This window comes from Chaetodon auriga, chromosome 2 (genome assembly GCF_051107435.1).
Source record: "Chaetodon auriga isolate fChaAug3 chromosome 2, fChaAug3.hap1, whole genome shotgun sequence".
Taxonomy (NCBI): Eukaryota; Metazoa; Chordata; class Actinopteri; order Chaetodontiformes; family Chaetodontidae; genus Chaetodon; species Chaetodon auriga.
The window spans coordinates 13,592,524-13,615,715 of record NC_135075.1 but is presented as its reverse complement, the minus strand read 5'-3'; the positions used below and the strand labels follow the sequence as shown (position 1 = coordinate 13,615,715).

Sequence of the window (23,192 nt, the reverse complement as noted above, 5' to 3'; positions counted from 1 at the left end):
TGAGGTGTATATGAGTGTATTGTGCCCTCATGTCTCTTAACAACATTGATCTGACCCTTTAAGTTGGTGAGTTGCTTGTTTACACATCCAGCAGAGCAAGTCCACTATTCAGTCTCCATTTACTTCAGCCTTACAGTGCAGGAACAGCAGGTGAATCATACGTTTGGAGCATCTTTTCTTCTTTTTTTTTGATTACTGAGTTGAGCAAGTCAACAGGAGTACAATGGATGTAGCATCAGTATGTTATGGCAGCTTTACCAACAACATGTTTTACTTCATCTATTTACTGCAAGTGATCTAATTATCATTATAGAGGAGACGTGTCCTCGGGATGTACTTTGTTATGGCTGTTCCAACAGCTTTTCGTGTTCTGAAGAGTCCTCATGATTTTCAGGCTGTCTACTGGTTCAGACAAACATATCAACAAACTTTGTAACAGTTGGTTGAAAGCCCAATAAATCCTAGACATGATTACTTTAATCGAGCATATGAATAATCACATCTTGATTACGGCTGAGTCATAGTTTCAAAGCCACAGGTTCACAGAAAAACAACCAGAAAGCCTGACTCTGATACAGTGAATGCATTATGTACAATATCCGACTTTCTCCTGATGCATCATATTGAAAGACAGACAAAACAGGCTTGGGTGTTTTTGGTAGCATGAATAGCATCATGAGTTATAGCTGACCTCTTGGCTGTTACACAGTCAGGGCGTGGGTATATCTCTGCTGTGTCCTCATTGTACTTGTGTGTAATGTACTCTGCTTGAAGCTCGTATGGTTTCGGAGCCATTTTGGTCAGTGACGTGTGGCCACAACCTAACCGCTTTACACCAATAATATAAATTAGCTGTAATGATCTGCTGGTGTGGCCACAGATTACAGAACTTAGCGACAGAGAAAAATATTATAAATATAGACATCCTGAGCCCTCTGACTATGTCACCACTGACCACACAGAGGGTTCAGCCCTGATGCAACAGTTAGACACAACTCAATCTCCAAGCAACCTGATGATTTTAGAAGACTGTGAAGGTGTGGCTTGCTGTCTAATAGCAGTTCCCTCCATATAAAGACAATGGCCTTTTCAAGGGAGCTGAAAATGAGATCAAATGACATAAATGTTGGGAACTAACACTCTCAAGAATGGAAGGTGATGAAGAGCCAGATTATTTCATAAAGCTGGTGTGTGTTTGGCAGTCCATCGAAATGCTTTTAAATCCGTCTGATATCTTTAAGATTCTTACCATTTAGAAACATTTATATCAACCCCCACATGTGTCAAAGTTTGCAATTCATTCAAAGTAAAAGAAACAACTGGCTTTTGCCAAACCAATTTGTGCTAATATCCTCTTAAGATTGAGTAAACAAACCATCAGTTAGAGCATTTTGATTCATTCAGATATACTGCCCTCTTCTTGCGCCTCAATAAAGAATCATTTGGCTGAAGAGGATTCACCCTCTGGAGTCCAAAAAGTCAAATGTCCTGAATGAAAGTCCTAAAATTTCTAATGTCCTTCACATCAACCTGTGGGATAATAAGTGAACGTGTGAGCAAGTGTCTACATGTGTGAGCGAGTGTCTAGACTTAGTCTTAAATCAAAAGATAGCTGATGTATTGCATCAGGTCTGTGTGAACAAAAGCCCTTAGTCCAGCGAATCACTGAATCAAACCCACAGCACACACATACACACAAAGACAGTAAAACACAGTGAACCACAAATACTGGATGGACTGTAAAAAGACAAAAAGTACAGCTGTCTTTTTAAAAATTCCAAATGTTGTTTATTCAGCTGTAGGCTCATCAACATAAACCCTTAGTCAGTTTAACTAACCCATGCAAAGCGTACAGTAACTCAAGAATCATAATTCATACCTGCACAGGCCTACGAATGTGTGATTCAATACAGTACAGTATGGAGATAATTTCACATGGTACATAGATCTATCATCTATCCCCCCAAGTGAAGAAAATATTGTCATGCTTCTACGTCAGCTAATGATTTGAGAATAAAAAAAAATCACATTATATATAATGTTTTATTATGCTTTGTAGGTCGACAGAGAGAAAGAAACAGTGAGATAAAGACAGCTAAAAACACTGGTTGCAAAGATCATTGATCCTCACAGTAACGTATAGGGAGGATCAGGAGCAGATCGTTGTCAGTACATATAAAGGAAACATCATATGTGGCTCATACAGTATCTTATTAGGCGTATACATTGTATTTTGTGGCAAAGGGCTCATTAATTTTATTTAGTCGCTTGACCATGTCTCTGGATTTGTTAGAGAAACTCATCATGTTTAAGGATTTACTTGTTAAAATTTACACAGAAAATTCCCAGTGAAATGTGAAACCACGGCCATGTAAACAACCACAATCACTGTAATGCAAATAATGGATATTACAGTACAAACTGCTGCCACCTGCTGTTGATATTAAATCATATCATCACCCCTGCTGTGCATTGGTTTGGCACATGTCACACTGCTGGTGTCTGCTGTAAACTGACTGTGTTTGTGAGCACAGTGCCACACACTGTACCACATATACATTTAGATGTCAATGTCGGAAGCCAGGCGCAAGCAGAGGGATGAATCTGATGGGACATCCTGGCGACTGATCTCGTTCCCATCCAGTCGCAGAGTCCGCAGTTTGGAGAAGTTGGTCACATCCACAACGCTGCAGAAACTACCCAGAGTGAACTCTGAACAAACAGATGGAGAGGTGGTAAAGATTTTACTATACACATCTGGTAAAACTACTCCAAATGTCCAACCTGTCAGCAACTGGCCCATATATCAACAAGGAAAATGAAACCACTGCTGCAAGAGATCCGATTTACCATGACATATACATGACTACATAAGCAAGAATCAGATTGTTTAAGAGTTTAACACTGAAAAACAAAGGCAGTCTGCTTCATCAGGATGGTGTGTGTGTAGTTTATTCAGATTTGACTGAGATCATCCTGCAACAGTCCAGCAAAGAATTCAAATGCTGTTAACTCCTGATTGGTGCATGGAAGCATGTGACATCACCTTTACCCAACTGAGCTCCATCCACTTCAAAACAATGAGAAGAGCACATACAGTCATGTGAAATGATGTCAAAATTATGTTTGTTGTATGTAGAACCTCACTGTTCAAAAGAAGCTGATTGAGAAAAAGTTTTCAGGCCTTTTAATTACCTTTTAATACGTTCTCTAAAACGATGTGTGTGAATAAAACATGCGTGCCTTTTACCTTTGATCTGGTTGGCTTGCAGATAAAGATACTGTAGAGTGGTGCTCACTGGGGGGATTCTCTCCAGTTTATTGAAGCTCAGGTCCAGCTCCACCAGTCCAGACACATTGAAGGTGTTGGGAGGAATACCCTTGTCTGTTAGCTGGTTGTGGGCGATCCTGACATACTGCAGCTGCGTGAAACGGCCCAGGAAGCTCTCTGGTAGGGAATCAATGGAGTTGGAGTCCAGGTAGAGTTGGTGCAGCTGTTCGGGGAGAGCCTCTGGGACCTGGTTTCAATTGATGACAATATTGTGGGAGTACTGGAGATGGTCCATTCACTTAATGGGACATTTGCAAACAGACATACACTGTTACCTTCGTCAGCTTGTTACTGCTGATGTCCAGCAGTGTGAGGGATGTCAGCGCCTTCAGTGATGTCCCCATGTCTGTGAGAGCATTGTCATGGAGATACAGGACAGTAAGGTTGTCCATTCCCTCCAGATCTGCTGGTGTTACCTAGGCAACAGCAGAAATAATTTCTAATCTAATGTCTTTGATGTACAGCCAAAACAGCTAACGAGAGCAGAGAGTGTCTTTGCCTGATTATCAAATTATGCGAAACATTACCTTTTCAATCCTGTTGTGGTTTATTCTCAGGTCTCGCAGGGCACGAGGGAGGTTTGAAGGAATGCTGGTCAGATTGTTGTGTTGTAGGTATAAACGCTCTAGTCCCATCAGCTTCAGAAATGCCTACAAATGTGATGTGGGTAATGAAGAACTCACTAACATGCTCAGAAGCACCTCGTCAACAGCACAAAAAAGACTGAAATCACATTAAGTTGCCACTTTTTGCTCAAATGTCAATGCTAATTTATTTATATTTTATTTTTTTCGATATTAAAAGAATAGAAAAAGGTCTTTGGAGAAATGTCAGACATGCTGGCATTTCAGCGTCTGGGTTTGATTGAACGAAGTTTGTTACTAGTGATTGCATTCTGTTTTACACAGTGGCTCAACTTTTTTGGAATCAGGGTTGTAGACAGGGATCTAACAATATTCTGATGGACTGATGCAAAGAAAGGCACACCAAAAAAATCTGCATTAGGTATAAAAAAATAATGAAATATATAAAAATATAAAAATAAATATGAAATATGAATATTTGCTGAGCAGATATATAGGCTGTAGCAGAGGACAAACATGCAAATTAATTTCAGTTGGACTAAGCTAAGAACGACATGTCCAAATATGTAAACCTTTTAATTCACATGTGCAGCAATAAAACAATTACTCTTTCCTTTGTTACACGATCTGCCACCTGCCAGCCATCTGACAGCCATTAGACCAGCATGACTGTTTCATGCTCTGACTTCACATGTGTGGCTCTGTCTGACTGAGACCAGATGTAAGATTACCTTCTTGCCAATGGCATCAGATGTCAGCTGGTTGTGATGCATCATGAGCCACACCAGGCTGGTTGCATTGGCAAGAGCTGAGTCGGGCACAGCTGTGATGGCATTGTTTTGGAGGTACAAGTATTTCACATAGGAGGGGATGGTTGGCATGGCTGTCAGGCCCCGGCCATCACAGTACATGGCGACTGGGAAGGAGGGGGGGCAGTCACATTCATCTGGACATGCCCCTCCTGTGGTGTCTGCCTGCAGGGAGCCATAATAGTATCCTTGGCTCTGCCGGCCGTACAGCCAGGCAAAGGGGTCCCGTCCATGGGAGAGACAGAGTGGAAGCAGGGCAGACAAGAGGAAGACAATCACCACACGCATGGTCACAGTCACACAAATCTTCACAGTAATCTAGCAGAGACAAAGACAGAGAGACAAGGCAATAAAAAACAAAATAGAAATAAAGGACTTCACAGACTGACAGATTATTTTGTCAATGGGCTCATGCTGACTGATATTAAAAGAAAATCCCACAAATACTCAACAGAGGAAACTGACAAAATGTGATCTTGTGCTGACCCTCAAAAGTCAAACAATAAAAACATAACTTCTCTCACACATTTAGAGGACAAGATGCTATTGTTCAAGGACATTTTTCCTAAACACAAATCCTCCCTCACTGTTATCATGCTGAGGTTAAATGAACAGTCAAAAGTGCAGTGCAGCCACTGACTTTGCTTTGGAAATATGACTGCCTGCAGAGAGGTGCATTCTTAGGGGTCTTAATCCACAGGGAATCCAAAGAGGAAGCATTTTAAAAAAAGGAAAAAAAAACCTTGCCATGAATGCCAGCTTTGTTATAGCTTCTCACTGATGTCCCAAAATTGTGAGAAAATATCCAATAATTACCCTCTGACAGGCAGAAGGAAAAAAAAGCTCAAACAAAAGTATGACTCCATCATCATGTGTTTATTCGTCTCCTATAAGGTTTCATAGAAAAAAAAAATGTTCACACACATGGACGCACATACAAACACACATACACACCTACCTGATCAGAGAGACTGGCCCTCCTTGTCCCCTCTTTCTTTCAGAGTGTGCTCAGGACTGGAGGGGACTCTGACAAACACTTTGTAAAAAAAATATCTTCCCCTCCCTGCTCTTTTCTGTTCCGCCATCCCCCCCTCTCCATCCCTCCCTCTGGTCCTTCACTGTTTGGCTCCTTCCACCCCCTTATCTGCCCACCCGCACCCCATTTTGTCCATTCAGGCATGGCCCAGCACACCCCACACCCCACTCTGGAGCCTCATTTTCCACTAATGTGGCTGATGTGAGATGCAGCGGCTGTGAGGGATTGTTCCCATCTGTGTCCAGCACATTCAGTCCCTTTCAGCCCACTATGTCTTCAATATTTAGACCTTTGCACCTTAGCTTTTGACCTTTTTGGCTCACTGGAGCACAAATGCTAAATTATTTATCTTTTTTTGAACAACAGAGTGCAAGTTTGGACAGGAATAAAGATCTGTTTTACTAAATAATGAGTGGATATAGTGAGAGGGTGTGTTTCCTTGTGCAATTTAGTTTATATGATACATGTATAGCAAATTGTTACTGTTCATTATCGCATCAATGGTTTGGTTGCTTTTTAAGTGAATGCATATCCCTGGCAATTTATTTCCTTCTTGCTGTAGGCGACAGTGTCTATAATGGGTGATTTCAGCATTTATCTATTATCTTAGAATAACTACGGTAATTGACAATGCCAGACAAAGAAGGAGCAGCAGGGGAGGGTCAAAGTCTCTCCATTCCTCTCTGACAACCTTACATCTTGTAAAGGGTTAAATGAAAACATGTGTGACAGTCTTCTCATGTTGTCTGTCTGGTCTTAATGTGGGCCTCTTCCTGCTCTGTATCTTTCCTCCTCCACAAGCTCCATCTCTATCAGTCTTTTTCACTCACTTTTACCTTTCATCTCTGCAAACAGTCCAAGATTCTCCAAATTCTCTCCATCTCCTCTGTGTCTTGTTATCATGGGACACCTTTTTAAAATGTGAGTAGCATGATTGTTGAATAGATATGCTGCAAAAACTCAAAAAAGCTCTCAAAGCAAGAAAAAAAAAAAAAACAATAGAATGGGGAAAATCTTACTTAAAATAAGCAAAATTATCTGCCAACAGAACAGCAAAATTGCACTTACCAAGATTTTGAAAAGTGAAAAATGTCCAGTCTCAAAGGACTGAAAGTGCAGCCAGACTGAAAACAAGTACATTTGTGTGGATACAAAGAAAAAACAGTTTTGCACTCTGTGCTTTTGAATATTCAACAAGTATTCTGTGGGTAAAATAACATAGTGATGGTTAAACAAAAAGCAGCAATAACAAAAGTATGTCCTTGGGTTGTGCTGCTTCATGCTGACAATAAACACAATGACTTGTGTTTCCTCCAGACAATAACAAGTCCATGTATATGATTGACACCATGATTGCATCTTCTGCATGCTTCACAATTTGCAGTTCAATAAACAAGGACAAACATGGCTTTTCCCACCAAAGCTATGCAGATGACACTGAACTAATGTTGTCTTTGCCCGCATCTGAATCCCAAGTGCAGCACAAATCTCTGTTTCTAGCTGATGTCTCTCAGTGAATGTCTGCTCACCACGTGAAACTAAACCTCAACAAAACTGAGCTGCTCTTCCTTCCAGGGAAGACATTACCTCTCCATTACCACTGAGAGCACTGTAGTATATCTGACTGCAGTAACACTGGATGATCAGCGTCCGTCCAACAACAACACAACAAGCTGCTGCTGCAGATTACTTCTCTATCACATGTTCTGGTCCAGACTCTTGTCATCTTGTGTGCATGCATGTGCTGACCAGAATGCAGCACTACGGCTGCTCTCCAACCAACCCAAGTCCTCAGGTTCATCCTACATCCAGTACATGGTCAAACCATATGCCTCAGCCCATCCACTATGTTTTGCTACTGCCAATCAGCTTACCACTCTCACAACAACGGGGGCAGGTACCGCTCAACAAAGTCATGTCTGTTTGCTGTCCTGTATCCACAATGGTGGAACACGCTCCCCGTTGACATCAGGGCAGCAGAAACTCTACACATCTTCCATCACAGGCTGAAAATTCGTCTGTTCAGACTGCCCATAAATACACCCCAAACCTATATAACACTATTTCTTGTTATTTCTAAATGTAACACACAGTTCAGCATATCTAATGAAATTTATGGATTTTTATTTATTTATTTTTTTTTTTGCAATTGTTGGCTTGTATCCACATGGCTGAATGCACTTATTGCAAGTCATAAATGTAATGTAATGGGTTTGGCTGGTTTATTTGTGTGTATCAATCTAAACTTTCAGATCTTACTGGAAGCTCTACCTAAAGATTAAAAAATCCACCGTTCAGCACATCCAAAGTTCAGTGATAAACCTCTTATATTTCTTCTTTTATCTGTACCAAAACCAAAAATAAAAAATGACACATAGTGGTTTTACAGGGATTCACTAACAAAGACCACAGCAATAAGATTCAGATTTAGAATGGTTTAATGAATATTATGGATGGAGGGGAGCCGACATGGTGAAGGGATGTATTAGGGTCCAGAGGGACAAAAGTCAAGAGAAGGAATGAGGATCGAGGGATTGAGGGATGAAGGGGTAAGGGAAGAAGGGTGAGGGATGAAGGGATGATGGGAGAAATGTGGGTCATGGATGGATGAAGGGAGTGCAATGATGGACCAATGAGGGAACCGGGAGGAGTTGAGACTCTGGATGTGGGAGCTGACTCTTCAGACGATACTGGATTTCCAGTTGGTGCCCCCAGTGGTTCCTATATTGAAGGGAGAGAGAAAAGGAATAAGGGGTTTGGGGGAAGGGATGCGAAAACTGAGTAAATGGGAAGGGACTGGACCAGGTGATCTTAAAAAGTTGTGTGCTGAATGGGATGCATTTGAGGCGTGGTCTTTGTTCCCAAACCTAGTTAGAAAAGTTTTAGAAAACTATCTCTTGGCTTGATGCATTTGCTTCCTGAAGTTTCCACTGGTTGCCTGGCAACCTCACACTTTGTTTTTCCTGTCTTTATGCTAAGCTCGGCTAACTGTTTCCCGGCTGTAGCCTCATATTTTAGCAACACATATGAGATCAAAGCAAGGATACTTCCCAAAATGTCAAAATGTTCCTTTAAGTCTGTTTCCTTGCTTTTCACTTGCTGCATCATCTCTGTGAGTGATCAAAGAGCCGTCCACGCCAGAACTAAAGTATCTTTGAAGAGACTGCTATGTAAGCTGGCATGGAGCCTTACACATGTTATTTAAGTTGGTTTAGTGGGGCTGTTGTATCTGATATCTGACAATAAATACATGAACAAAAGGGAAGAAAGGAACAACCAGATGGTCACACTGCATTACAGCTGAGCGGGAGAACTGTTGGGGAATTTATGGGGCCAAGATTATGATTGTTGAAGCTTGGAATGAGGAGTATTGAACACTGGCAACCCAAATAGGAGGGACAAACAAATAGATAAAGCAACATATTCTTCACTGCTATTCTGCAGTTTGGTAATGCAGCATCAGGAAATGCTTTTTTCCCTTTCTGTGTGTCTGCAGGCGTCTGTGGACTGCAGATGCAGCAGAACAGACTGGTCAGTGCTGTGCCTGGCCTCGTGAAACACCACACCAGTCATATTTGTTATTTTAAATATGATTTTATATGGATTTATGTATCTGGAGAGGCACCTGTGAGCTGAACCTGGATGAACTCCAACCCTTTATTGAGGACTGACAACCTTATGAGTCTTATGAGGTTAACCCTTGCAACATAACATCAAAGGCCTGTTGATATGAGGTGGTTAAGTAGTTAACTCTAGTATGTGTGTGTGTGTGTGTGTGTGTGTGTGTGTGTAAGAGAGAGAGAGACAGAAAGATAAGTATCTGCATATACAAACAATATAAAGAAGCACAAAAGTGCATGAAAGAAGTCATTGCAGAGTGAGAGAAACTGATTCTCTCTTGACTGGGACATCAAAGAAAGAGGCCCAGGTGGACTCTGCATAGCACCCAACACATTCAGCCCCCACCGTGTCCATCCCCCTACCCTGTCTCCTGTCTGGGTCATGAGCATGGCTGAGCAGGGATCAGAAGATCAGAGGATCAAACCCTTTCCACCCAGGCCATGAACTCTTCACAGGAATGTCACAGGAATTTTCACTCTGAGGACCTTTCTGGTCCCTCACCTGCAGAAAACAGCAAGTGTGAAATACTTAAAACTATACTGAAATCTACTCATCCTCACTTTGTTCAGCCCATCATGTCTGTTTATGTTTGGAACAAGAACTGGTCAGTGAAAGGAAATTCATTTTGTTTGCAGGCCATTCTTTTGCCTGACTAAATGGTTTTATTATGTATGTATGGCAGTCAGATGCTTTCTCATCTGGCTGCCATACAGACTCATATGGTCTTACTGAATTTGGAATGATATAAAATGAAGTGTTTTAAGTAAGATGTTGGCTGTTTCCTGCCACATAAGTGTTGCAAAATCCAGTGTTGAAGACACAACAGCAAAACGTAGCATATAAATCATAAACCAAATCATAATTAGCTAAATCTTGTATGTCATTACCAGCTCATGAAGAAATTAACTATTTTTTACTACACTGTTACACACACACACACACACACACACACACACACACACACACAAAAAAAAAACCTTTTGTTTGTGTGTGACACTCATTTCTGAGACTCTAATCTTAACCATAACCATTACATGCCTAACTCCAACTCTTACAAGTCTGAACCCTACAATTTAATGTTTAACCTTGTGGGAACCAGATTATTGTGTCTGCAGTGTGATTTATACAAGTACTCACACACCCTGCGACGACACCCTGCCCTTCTGAAGTATCCGCAACAGCATTACTACTCACACTCTTACTGTTTGCCAAAGAAAATATGACTTCCATACAGATATTGTTTAGTGTATTGAATAAATAACACACACTCATAAAGAAGATGCACTCATGATAATACACATGAATTAAAAAGATCTACGAATGCTAAGGATTCGGTCGTAGTATTCCCTGGACAATGTGTCTCCTTAAGGTAACTTGAACCATGGCACCCCAGGGCACAGGGGGCAGCGTAAACCATGTGATAGAAAGCAGATGTCCTTGCACACATACACACACACACACACACACACACACACACACTCACACATAAATCACACGCAGATGTTTGTGATTACACCACGTCAAGCTTCTCATCTTTTTCTCATACAGATAAAAGCAGCATATTTTTATGTATGCATGTCGGTAACAGTTCTAATTATGGGTCTAATCTGAATTCTTGGCAAAATTTATGATTTAACTCGTGTTAAATCTGCTATCCAACACCGACAAAAGAGATCTTGAAAATACACTGAAGGGTGTCCTGTGACTAAGTGGTCTAAGATGCACCATGAGCTCTGTGACACGGCCCATCTGTTGTGTGGCAGAAGTGAAATTAGTGATGAATGAAAAGTCAATAAGTTAAGAAACAGTAATAATGAGAGTTTAGCTTTAATTTTTTTTTTTTTTCAGTCTGTAAAATGTTTAATTTTCTTGACATTCATAAAGCCCATCTCTCACATGGATGTAGCTCATGAATTCGTATTAATGTGTTGCTTGCAATTGTATAATTAACATTTGCAAAGTTGACCTTTACCTTAGTTTATCTCAACCTGATCTGAGCATGGGTGTGCTGTTAATTACAGAGAAATTGGTGCCCTCTAGTGTCAGTGACAGGAACAACTGAGGCAGCAGATGGTGAGTGAAATTATGAGAAGAGGAGGAACGAGGGGCGGAAGAGGAAACAGACTGAAGACTGCAGAGGAACACTGATTCAATGTCTGAAAGCAACATGTGAAATCATGCGAGCGCCTGTATTTCTGTAATATTGGATAATAAACATCAGGTAATAATTAACAAAACAATTTAGTCGCTCTTCAGGAAAACACACACACACACACACACACACACACACACACACACACACACACACACACACACCAACATTTAAGCCAACATGAGTGAGAACTCCTTAAAGCATGTATATAATACATGGTATTTTTAGAATATGTATTATTGTTATACCAATGGATTGATATCTTTATGTCTGCTGCCACATTTGATATGTGTGTGATGTTAATGAGAGCCCCGGATCAGCTACATGGACTTTAACATGAGATTATTTGTCGTCTGTTGTTTCCAAGGTCAAGATTGAAGCTCAAGGGTACCCTGTGGGATTTACACTCAGTGTTACATCCACAAAAGCACATCGTGTGTATCCTCAACGTCTAACAAAGCTGTTAAATCCATTTCTTTCATCATAAAACATTTGCAAAGATGATTTAGATTTTTTTTAGGTATTTCAAATCCAGCATTTGCATCCATGTGTGAGTATTTTACGAGGTCTGATGGTTTTAGGCGTGGCTTTCCAACATCTGACTGCCTGTTAGAGGATCTGCCAGCTCTCAAAAAGAAACCACCCGAAGGCAACTTCTGCTTTGGGAAATGTAATTATTGTGAAAAGACGATGACTCATCACCATGAAATCACATCCAATTAATAATTATATGAATGGGTTGGTTCATCTTTGTCCTGTGGTGGATGACTTTTTTTCAGAAGTTACACCAGAGCTGACGTCACGTTCATGCTGGTGTAATATGTGTAGCATCATATGTGGAGATGTGGAGCAGGCTGCCACACTGGAGGAGGGTGTCTCTGTTTATACAGTTGCTTTGCAACTTGGTTGTCACTGTATCTTTCACACAGGTTAAGACACTTCAATTTGGTCCACTGTATTTGTAAATTATCATGAGGCAGCTGGATGGTGTAGCAGGCAAGGAGGTTTTTGATAAATTGGAAGATCCTAAACCAATCCCCTCTGACCCCTTTCAAAAACTCCATTGTTATCTTACATAAAATGTTTAAGTTTCCATTTAGTTCGAACTCTTCTCGTCATCATTAAAATGAGACTTTCTCTATGTATTTATCCATCCTTTCAATTTCTGTATCCACTTATCCTGTGCAGATCTGGGAGGTTGATACTGAGGTTAATGCTGTATTTATGTGTATGTGATGATGTTGTGATGTTGAAATGCATTTAGTGAAAGGTGTTATTCTGCAGCAGAGGATGGAGGGAGGCCTTTTCCATTTCCTTCTCCTGTTTATGACTAAACCAGACACAGACAGCAGAGCACACAGTGTGCAGGATGGGGAGAAGCTGCCAACAGGCTGCTGCAGGCACACTGTGTACCAGTGCCTGTGCATGTTTCCAGAAACACTCACTCAACCCGTAAGAAATCAGTTACAAAAACATGACATTTTGAACAGAGGGGATTAATCCCGCTGACATTGTTGATGCTCTGACTTTGCCAGCATAGGGTTTAGTGAAATGTCTCTGCAGCTAATGGATGGTTTGCTAAGAAGTGCGATACAAATACTCATGGTGTCCAGACAATGAATCTTAATGACTGTGGCGATCCCCTAAATCTGTTAGAATTTCTGTGATCTCTCAACCATTCATTTATAACACCTGCAAAACTATGACATTTGTATCCACTTCAACTCTGTTTTGTGCCAATTAGCTCTTGGCAGCATGGTAACACGCTAAGCTAAGCTGGTGAACATTGCAAACATTGCACTTGCTCAGCATCAGCAAGTTAGCATGTTCCTTGTGAGCATGTTGGCATGCCAACATTCACACTCATTCCAAAGCACTGCTGTGCTCTGGTCTGTATTTTGGTGTTTTGTCAGCCATTTGTAGAATTTGTTCCTTTCAGGACACAACACCATAAACCAGCACAAAGCTGCATACTGGAAACAACTTAAAACTGGGGTCACTGGCACATGTGCCTGAACTGCACACACACACTCATTTGTATTGCTCTCTTGATTACCTCCACATTCATAAACTGTATGTAAAAAAAAACAAAAACTTGAGAGCATCAAAGTGATTTTCAGGCTGTACAGTAAAAAACATGTTTTCTACATGGTTTATGGTTAAAGTACACACACACACACACACACACACACACATAGAGCCATTCATTATTTTCATCATGTCATAAATTTGGTAAACTCACACTGTGGGTGTCGTTCCATGCGTTTTTCTTTAGAGGGCGCTCTTTATACGCTCTGATCAGGAAACGCTGTCTCCACTTTTACCGCTTGTTCTTTACCTTGCCTCGGCTCTCACAGCGCTCCCCTCCTATCGGGGGGGAAAGGAATCTGGAATCGTTTTTCTCTCCTCTGCTCTGCTCAGATGCTTGCAAGGAGTTACTTTCTTGAAGACACACACACACACACACACACACACACACACACACACATATGCACACACACAGATGGACACAAATGCACATACGCAGGCACACTCAAGGATACACACTTATGCACACAGAATGGTCTCTTTGGCTCCCCAGGTACTTTGTGGCTTCAATGCCTCCAGGCAGAACACAGACTGCAGACCCAGTCTCACACACACACACACGCACGCACACACACACACACACACACACACACACATCTTCACATGCTGAATCTTGAATGCTGATCAAAATGCTCTCATTTTCACAGAAAGCTCTGCACCATCAGAATCCAAACTGATCAGTTGCTCTCATTTGATGTCTTTCTTCTTCACTTCTTCTCTTCAGAAATTCTTGTCAATCTTTTTGTGTATTTCATGTGTATTTTTTGTGTACCTCTGTGGTAAAACCAAACATGTTTCCACCAAATGTTGTGGGTTTTACTATTACCGAGGGCTGAGCTGAGAGAAAGGAGAAGGAAGAAGTGAGCGAGGGAAGATTATGGAGGAGGTTTTGGGTCTGGGATGTGGGCAACATTTGAAGAGGAGGAATGTAGCAGACAGTGGGTAAACACCGCTGCTAGCTTGAAAACACACACACACACACACGCAGACACCTTAACACACACACACAGTTCTATACAGCTCCCGAGGGTTTCATTGGGAATTTAAGACAACCGTTTTGTAGCTCCTGAACAAACAGGTACGTGTCAGTCTGTTGCTGGTTTCTCATCTGCTTCCGATTCTATTCTCTGCAAGACAGGTAAAACTTGAAATGTTCAAACCTGCATCGTGCGTCTGTTTAACCACAGTTGGTGTGATGAGGCATGATTGCCTCACGTAGCTAATCTTTTGGCAACCTTCTGAGCATGTGCTGCACTATAAGACTGGAAGTGAGAAAGGCAAAATGCAACATTGCAAACGTGCTGATTAAATCAAACTTCCTGGTGATGCAAACCTTTCTTAGGCACTGCTCTGTCATACAGTAAATGAGAGTCTCTGTGTGTTTCTGCATACCAGCTTTGTGGGAATTACCGTAACCATCTACAGCTGTGCATGCAAGGAAAAAAAATGTGTTCTTCCCTCGCATACTCAGAAATGTGAACGCAAAGCAACCACCTCAACTTGTGCTGCACTTCAAACAATGTCATGCGTTCATTTAATTTTAATGAATCAATCCAGCACTCCAGAAAAACTGCCATGAAAATGGTGACTTTGTTTGACCTCACACTGAAACCATTTCCTATCTTGATTGTCAAAGCTTCAGATAGATAAGAGTTTTTCACTTTCACAAGCAATACTTCCAATAGTTGCAAAGGGTTGCGTCAGTTCTTAAAAGTTTACTACTCGGCAGTATTGCACTTCCATTGAGATGGGGCACTTGTGAGCGGCAGATTAAACAAGATTAAGAACCTGCAGCCATGCTTGTAACTCTGAGGTTGAATTAAAACACAGCGGTGCTTTGAGCTAAATGCCAATGCTAGTGAGCCAATGCTGACTCATTGATGTTCAGCAAGCAATGTCGTTTTGTTCACCATCTCAGTGTAGCTTGATAACATGCTAAAATTAGCTTATTAGCATTAAACACAAAGTACAGCTGAGGGAATGCCATTAGTATTGCCGTATAAACCAAAACTTTGAGCTGATGCTGGACACCAGTGTCATTACAGTTCATCTTGAGGTGGACATGAATGTCTATAATAAATTACCTGGCAATCCATCTGGTAGATTTGAGATATTTTACTTGATAAGTGGAGACTTTGACCAGTTGGTGGCACTAGAAGTAAAGTCAGTGGATCACCAAAGTCATTTCAATTCATACTCAGTGAAGAATGTCTGTGTAAATGATCAATCCATCCAATAGTTGTTAAGATCTTTCTGTCTGGACCAAAGTGGTGGATTGATCATCAGATGATACCATGCTGTGCCACTATCATGTCTAGGAATGAATCGATGCTGCAGAGGATATGGGTCAAGCTCCAGAAACCCTGGATGCTCCACAGTACTGCAGCTTGATAACATGTTTCATTAGACTCGCCCTGCCTGGTAAATGCCCACATCAGAATCCAGCCTGAATGACCTGCAGGCTTGAAAACCTGTGTGATATCACTGAAGTAATTTTCTCACTCTTGATAAAGTTATTACAGATATATAATCAGTACTGCTCATCATCTCTGATGAATTGCCTGACAGTTCATTTAACACCTTCGCCTTACTGTTTAATTTACAGGATTGAGTATCTCACCAGCTGTCTCTATGGCTCTCCAGTGCTGTGTCGTGTTGGTGCTGCTCTGTGTTTTTGACTCCACCTCAGCCACTCTTATCGTTGGTATGGACTATGGAGGTGTTCCTCTGTGGATTAATCGCCTGCTCGGTGAACCCAGTGTCCTGAGCCTGCAGGGACGGATGGACCCAGGCTGGTTCCGAGCCAACAACCCCGAGGCCTGCCCTCAGCAGTGTGACTGCCCAATCCAGTGGCCCACAGCGCTCTACTGTGACCACAGAGGCCTGGCAGACATACCCGACCGCCTGCCAGACAGAACTCAATACCTGTTTCTACAGGTAGGAAAAACACTGACACAGGCACTGAGCGTGTGTTGTCTTTACGATGGTCTGCCACTATCCCTCAGTGGTTTTTCATTTCCTGTTCACGTTGTACGCTTCCCACAGTAGCTGACCTCCACTACACTGTATATGTTTTATTTCAACTGTTCAGTGTGAAGCTTCAAAATCCATCAGGTGTTTTTTTTTCTTTTCTTCTCAGGGCAACAACATCTCTTCCCTGCCCTCCTCTTTTCTGGACAACATAACTGATGTACGCTGGCTCATCCTGGACCACAACAAGCTGCAGAGTGATGAGCTGGACCGGGCTGCCCTGCAGAACCAGACCCAGCTGTGCTACCTTTTTGCCAATCACAACCACCTGAAATCAGTGCCCAGAGCTCTGCCAGCTGGACTCAAGCAGCTGCGACTGGCCCACAACCAAATCAGCAGCATCAGCCCTGAATCTTTCCAAAATCTACATAACTTGACGCTTCTGCTGCTGCAGGGAAACAGTCTGCAAACCATCACAGAGGGAGACCTCAAGGGTACTGTAATATGTCATTTCCTCTCTCTACACATGGAGAATCTAAATATAAAAAACACAGAGGTACGTCCACATGTTTTCCTTTTGCTGTTGTCTACAGGTGTTTTGCACAGGTAGCTAGGAGTCAAGGGGTTGTTTAATTTAACACTGATTGGATTTCATGTCTTTCAGCAAATACGTCATGCATCATAAAATCTCACATTCTGTCCATAATCTAATTTGATACTTCCAAAATGTGAAACAGTGCTACAAATAGAAATGAGTAAATTAAACAATATCTAAACACCTGTAAATGATAACTTCTCTACAAGGCAAAGCTTAACAACAGCTCAGTATGCTGTATGGACAGTGGTCACTACAAATATTTCAATCGATATCACTGTCATTCAACACAAAGATTAGACTCATTCTATTTCTCACACACCTTTGTTAGTTTTCATTTTTGCATATGTGTGTTTGTGTCTTCCTTTCTTCTTGCAGGTCTGGTCAGTCTGAACCTGCTGGACCTCAGCGGGAATTTGTTCTCATCTGTCCCGAGGCATTTACCCCCATCTGTCCAGCAACTCTATCTGTCCAATAACTCTCTCTCTGGGCTGGATGAGGACAGTTTCGTGGGGTTTCTCAATCTTAAGTTCCTTCGTCTAAGTCAGTGTGGTCTGCAGAGCCACGGCGTCCCCCCACAGGTCTTCAACTTCTCCAGCTTGGTGGAACTGGACCTTTCTTATAACAGACTTACTACCATTCCCACAGTCCCCACCACCCTGCAGTACCTCTACCTGGAGGCCAATAAAATACAAGGTGAGGCACATAAATACACAAAGAAAACATGCACATACTCACAGACACATAATGCGGTCACCTCTCACACTGCGAATGTAGAGGTGTCACTGACTTCATGTCTTTGAAATGCTCATTTGTCACACATGTGCACACAGTCATACATTTTAGAGTTCTACAGTGCATTCACTGCTTGTGAATGAACCACAATATTTTTTAACTATGTAGTTGCCCATCTGGGGAGGTCTGACACCCAAACCCTGCTGTGAGGGAGAAGAAGAAATGTGGAAAGTGTGAGAGGAACTGTAAAGCACAGCCTCCTCCGACACACAGCCGGCCCTCATTGCTGCATGCGGACACGGGAGAGGCTGGGGTTGTGCAGCAAGCAGGCGAGCCAAGTCAGAGATGGGAAAAGAGGGAGAGTAAATGGAGAGGAGGGACATGGATACATGGAAAGAGAAGAAGTGAGAGGAGGGTGGAGGAGAGAAGAGGGGAGGGAATACTGGGTGGCTGGATGAAGGGAAAGTAGGCTAGCAAAGAGGCGAGGAGAGTGGTATGAAAACATCTGTGATGGATTCAGAGGTAAGAGTGCCAGATGTGCCAGAAGCACATGCTGTTCCCCTCTTCATCGTCTCCTCTTTCCTCTCTCTCTCTGTCTGTTCCCCAACTATTTTATACAGATAAGATTCCTGCGACAATGCTGCTGACTTGCAGCCAGGAGCCACAGTTCGACTCACATGACTGGCCTTGTGTGCAGTCTTGGCTCATGGGTCTTGGCAAAGTGAAAGTGTGCTCTTGTTTCTCGGTCTGTGATGCAGCAGACAGTGGGACTGTGTACCAGTGAGACAGACAGAGGGCAAAACACTTCGACAAAAACACACACCTCACCGTCTAGCTAGCAGCCTGACAGCTACAGCGCTTCCTGTCTGCCAAAGTCTACAGTCTGAGATGAAGTGAGAAAGCAAGAGAGGGTGTTGTGGTTTCCTCATCCTCCGTTTTCACCACAGCACCTGCAAGACATCTAATGGGGAATCCAGACTCTGTAAGAAGAAGAGGGACATTTACAGGCAGCTCAGAGCCTCTTCGATAGATAAATCTCATAATGTAATCGAAGCGCTTCAGCTTAATAATTCGCATATGATGAACATATGGTACATGATGTGAAATCAAAGCTGTCTGGACTGATTTAGTGTCTACAATGTTTTGACAAGACAGGAATAAACAGATGACTGTCGCTGTGGTGAATAATGAGTCTCTAATACTAAAATATGGTCTGTATATGCTTTAAAAAAGGTCCTGTCTGTTTTCTGTCTGTTCACCACAGAGTTCAACATGACTAGTTTCTGCAGAGAGGTGGGACCTCTGTCCTACTCCAGGATGAAGGTGTTACGACTGGACGGAAACAAGATGTCCCACCAACAGCTGCCCCCTGACTGGGTCTTCTGTCTGCGAGTGCTCGAAAGTATTTACATCTGACTTAAAACCATCTGAACATGTATCGAAAACAGGTTTACCGTATGTGAGAGGACAACCTCATCTCGTGATGCAAAGAGAAAAACGTGACTCAACTCGAGATCTTTGTTTTGTTAGCCAACTCGTCATTTGTGAAGTCAAAGAGCACAGCCTTAAAGCAAGAAACCACAGAAGAAGACTAATTCTTTATGTCTTCAATATGCAGATACACTGCCAGGCACAGAAGGGAAAAACTGACCTTCAAAAGATGCCAAAGCTTGAATTTGTACGCTAAACCAGTGTTATTTTATCAGAATGCCAAAAGTCCTGATTAAAACATTTCTCATACCACCAGTGCATTCCCATGGGTTTCTCTGTTTCATTCCATCTTTTCCCAGTTTTGTCTCCGCAGGGTTGTACATCTGTGTGTTATTACTGAATAGGAACTGTGACAAACCCTCATTTCTGACTGTACAGAATAATGTGCCCTGGTTAAACTGAGCTGTCTTAGGTGGAAAGGAAAACATGCATGAATGTCAAAATTCAGTAGCTTTCCCATGAGAGAATCTGACTCAGTTGGTTGGACAGTGTTAAATGTGCCGAAAGTCGAAAATGCCCTTGCAAGTTGTTTTTACCATAAACTTTGATTTTAAAGCTGATGCCCATGGTCTGCCAACATTAAAGAGGGATTTACTTTGCACAATTAACAGAAAAACATTAACATAATGACTTCAACACTTAACTTGTCAAATACAAGCAATCCAGTGATTCACATTACAACCTTGTTACTATGTCAAACTATAATGATCATACAATTAAGAAAATATTTTTAATCGAAAATAAGAATATTTAACGATGGTTTCCAGCCTAAATTAAGAGGATATTATCCTCCATATATATTTTCTTCTTCATCTTGGTTTTTGTTTTGTTTTAATAAATTATACCAACAACTCCGGAAACATCTTTGAGGAGCCTTAGAAAAGACTGTTGGATTCAACTTAATTGCCACTAAGTACCAGCAGAATACAGTTTAGCATCTAACCAAATAGTTCAAACAGTTGCAATGGATATATAAATATATGTAAAAAGTTGATGAACGGACAGAATGGACAACAAACCAATGGACCAGTATAGTAAGAAGTGATTCAATATGCAAATGTACATATCACAGTTATGTAGTCTATGTACACACCTGTGTACAGTATGTAGCCGGTGTACAGTATAAACAAGCAGGTGTCTGTTACAGTGTGAACAGAAGCCTTGAAGTCCTGTTAAATACCGTCAGACGTAGATATGCAGTGGAGACCGATGGAGCAGCAGCAGCTGAGTTCACAGTGATTTCACTGTCCATTGTTTTTACTTAACTTGACATTTGGCCTTCAGTGGTGCATTAAAAGATTTGTACCTTGGTTGACTTCCACTCGTGTGTAACATTTCTGCACTCTGTTTTTCAAGCCTGGGTTTTGTCAAGATGTCACCTCACAGTTTATTGTCCAAGGAAGAGTCCAAACTGACTGAGGAGAGGAGGTGGAGCTCTCATACTGTGTGGAGACACACACTGAGTCCTGCAAACAGAAACCTATTCACTTTTTATCTAATTCTGTCACCCACAGCATTCAGCGCTGATGTGCGTGGGAGTTTGAGCTGAAGCCTTAAAGATAAACAGACTGCAACTGAATGAAAATTGTTAGGATTTTCATATCTCTGTTATATCTACATCCATATATCATCATTTACTAGTACAACTGTCTTCATGTCTCTACCTGATGGAGCAACCTCAGGTGGATCAAAGTGCGTGCACAATTCTAGCATACTAATAATAATACCATCGACATTTCTTGTAAATACCACGAACTCAGAGGGAATTACCAGTGAAATAAGGTAAAGTCATTGTGGTCCTGTTTACTCAAATAAGAGATTCCTATAACCACGCTTTCTTTTCTCGGAATTACAAAACCAACTTAATGATAATAAGGTGATGATTTCGTAATCGCAATACCACGTTGCCATCATGACAAGATAAAGATAAAGATAAAGACCATATCATTCGGAGACGGTTTCCTAAAAATTACAGAGAGCAAAGTCAGAATTATAAGACTGCAATTGCAGGAAATATGTGGGAAGGTTCAGTTCGTCGGGGCACGTAAAGCAGGTTCTTTTCATATGATTTGTTTTGTTGTTTACAGATAAAGCATTAGAAAAACAATGTCACAATCTGACTCCCTATAGAAATTTGATGGTCGTGGTTCATTTTAAATGGTTGCCATTACTTTTAGGTTTGAGTACATACAAATACTTGAGTACAGGCACTCCACTACTTACCAGTAACCACTCAAAGTACTTATTGTTTGTATGTCTGTCTGCAGGCGTGTGTGTTTGTGTGTTTGATGCACCATTACTGAAGTCACTGCCATATTTTCCAGGTGACAGCATGTCTTTTTAAAGCTGAGAGTGTGTCTGATGGTCTGATCAGACTTGTGCTATGTCTGGACCCACATTTAGTGGAGGCAGTCACTGACACAGAGTTCCTTTGAGGGACGAGTATTAACCATGAAAGTATGTGTAAGCTTGTTCCAGTGACGACCAGCCGGCAGTCTACTGGGTACGTATGAAGTCATGATGGAAAGTTCACTGGTTCCATGTTGCTGCTGAGAAGCTGTAAACACAATACAAGCAGCCCATCTGCTACATCACACTATCTTAAAGGAATAGCTCGACACTGTGGGAAATATGTTTAGTCACTTTTTAGCTGAGCGTTAGATGACCGTATTCATGCAGTGGCTGTCCTTTAGATATGACGCCTGAGCCACAAGGTGGTTGGCTTTGCTAGCTCAGGGGGAACTGTTTGCCTGCGTCTGGCCTAGATATAATCACATAAGTTCCCACAAAACCGGCAGTTTTACGACGTGACTGATTTTTCGACGTACTAAACAAACAAGATAGAACATGCTCATTAATGAGCTTTAGAGGAACTGGTTGCATTATTTTTTTTAACATTTGGACAAAGCCAGGCTAGCCATTTCACCGTTTCTAGTCTTAATGCTAAGCTAAGCTAACTGGCTGCTGGCTGCACCTTCAAATATAACAGACACACATAAGAGTGGCATCAATCTTCTCATCTGTCTCCTGGCAAGAAAGGGAATTTAGGTAAATGTATTTCCAAACATGCAGGGGCGGGGCTTGTGGACAGGCATGCCAAGCAGTTGCTTGGAGCCCCTGGCCACTAGGGGGCCCTGGCCACTTACTTACAACAACGATTATTGATTGGCCTGGGCTTTCAGGGACCTCTGTTGGTCCCTGGACCTCACTTTGAGAACCACTAATCTATTTTTTCAGTATTTATCTCAAATGTCCCGGAAATTGTGCATTTATGTGTGCAAAAACCCAATTTTTGTAGTGTGCACGGGTGGGGTGAGGGCCCCAGGGATTTCTTGCTTGGAGCCCAAAGAAACTCTAGCAACGCCACTGCGAACACGTCGGCTATTCTTTTAATCATGTTTAACTACTCTGTGAGCTTCATGGAGGTGAATGTGACAGAAGACTAATGATCGTCTTCAGCTGCTCTGATACTCGTCTTGTTGTTGTCACCTGCACATCCTCCTTTCATGTCATTTTGGCTCCACTTTTCACCACAAACTCTACTTTCCTCTCTATTTTTCTTTGTTTTACCTCAGTGTGTTTGTTCTGTAAATCAGGCGTCCTTGCACACTTAAACCAGACCTCTACTGCATTCCTCATTTTCAGAGCCATGAAGCTGAGTGATCAAATATGAAGCACAGATTATTAGCAGTAACAATATCGGTATTTTAAACGAAAACACATTTGAAATAAAGTACATAATCTGTATTAGTGACACTTGCTAGTGTCTCCTAGCCAGTT

At 41.8% G+C, this 23,192-nt stretch overlaps 2 protein-coding genes across 2 annotated transcripts; one reads left to right on the top strand and one right to left on the bottom strand.

Moving 5' to 3' along the window:
• Positions 1-1,771: 1,771 nt before the first annotated feature.
• Positions 1,772-5,784, bottom strand: fmoda (fibromodulin a). Its single transcript, XM_076747710.1, has 6 exons — positions 5,683-5,784; positions 4,647-5,042; positions 3,859-3,981; positions 3,607-3,747; positions 3,251-3,518; positions 1,772-2,712 (listed from the first exon to the last, which is right to left on the bottom strand). The coding sequence occupies exons 2-6, from the start codon at positions 5,010-5,012 to the stop codon at positions 2,561-2,563; spliced, it is 1,050 nt and encodes a 349-aa protein (XP_076603825.1). The 5' UTR covers positions 5,013-5,042; positions 5,683-5,784; the 3' UTR covers positions 1,772-2,560.
• Positions 5,785-14,581: 8,797 nt separating this feature from the next.
• Positions 14,582-19,733, top strand: LOC143332221 (lumican). The gene is made up of 5 exons (XM_076749548.1): positions 14,582-14,699; positions 16,227-16,558; positions 16,761-17,085; positions 17,565-17,882; positions 19,186-19,733. The coding sequence occupies exons 2-5, from the start codon at positions 16,253-16,255 to the stop codon at positions 19,335-19,337; spliced, it is 1,101 nt and encodes a 366-aa protein (XP_076605663.1). The 5' UTR covers positions 14,582-14,699; positions 16,227-16,252; the 3' UTR covers positions 19,338-19,733.
• The last annotated feature ends 3,459 nt before the right edge of the window (positions 19,734-23,192 follow it).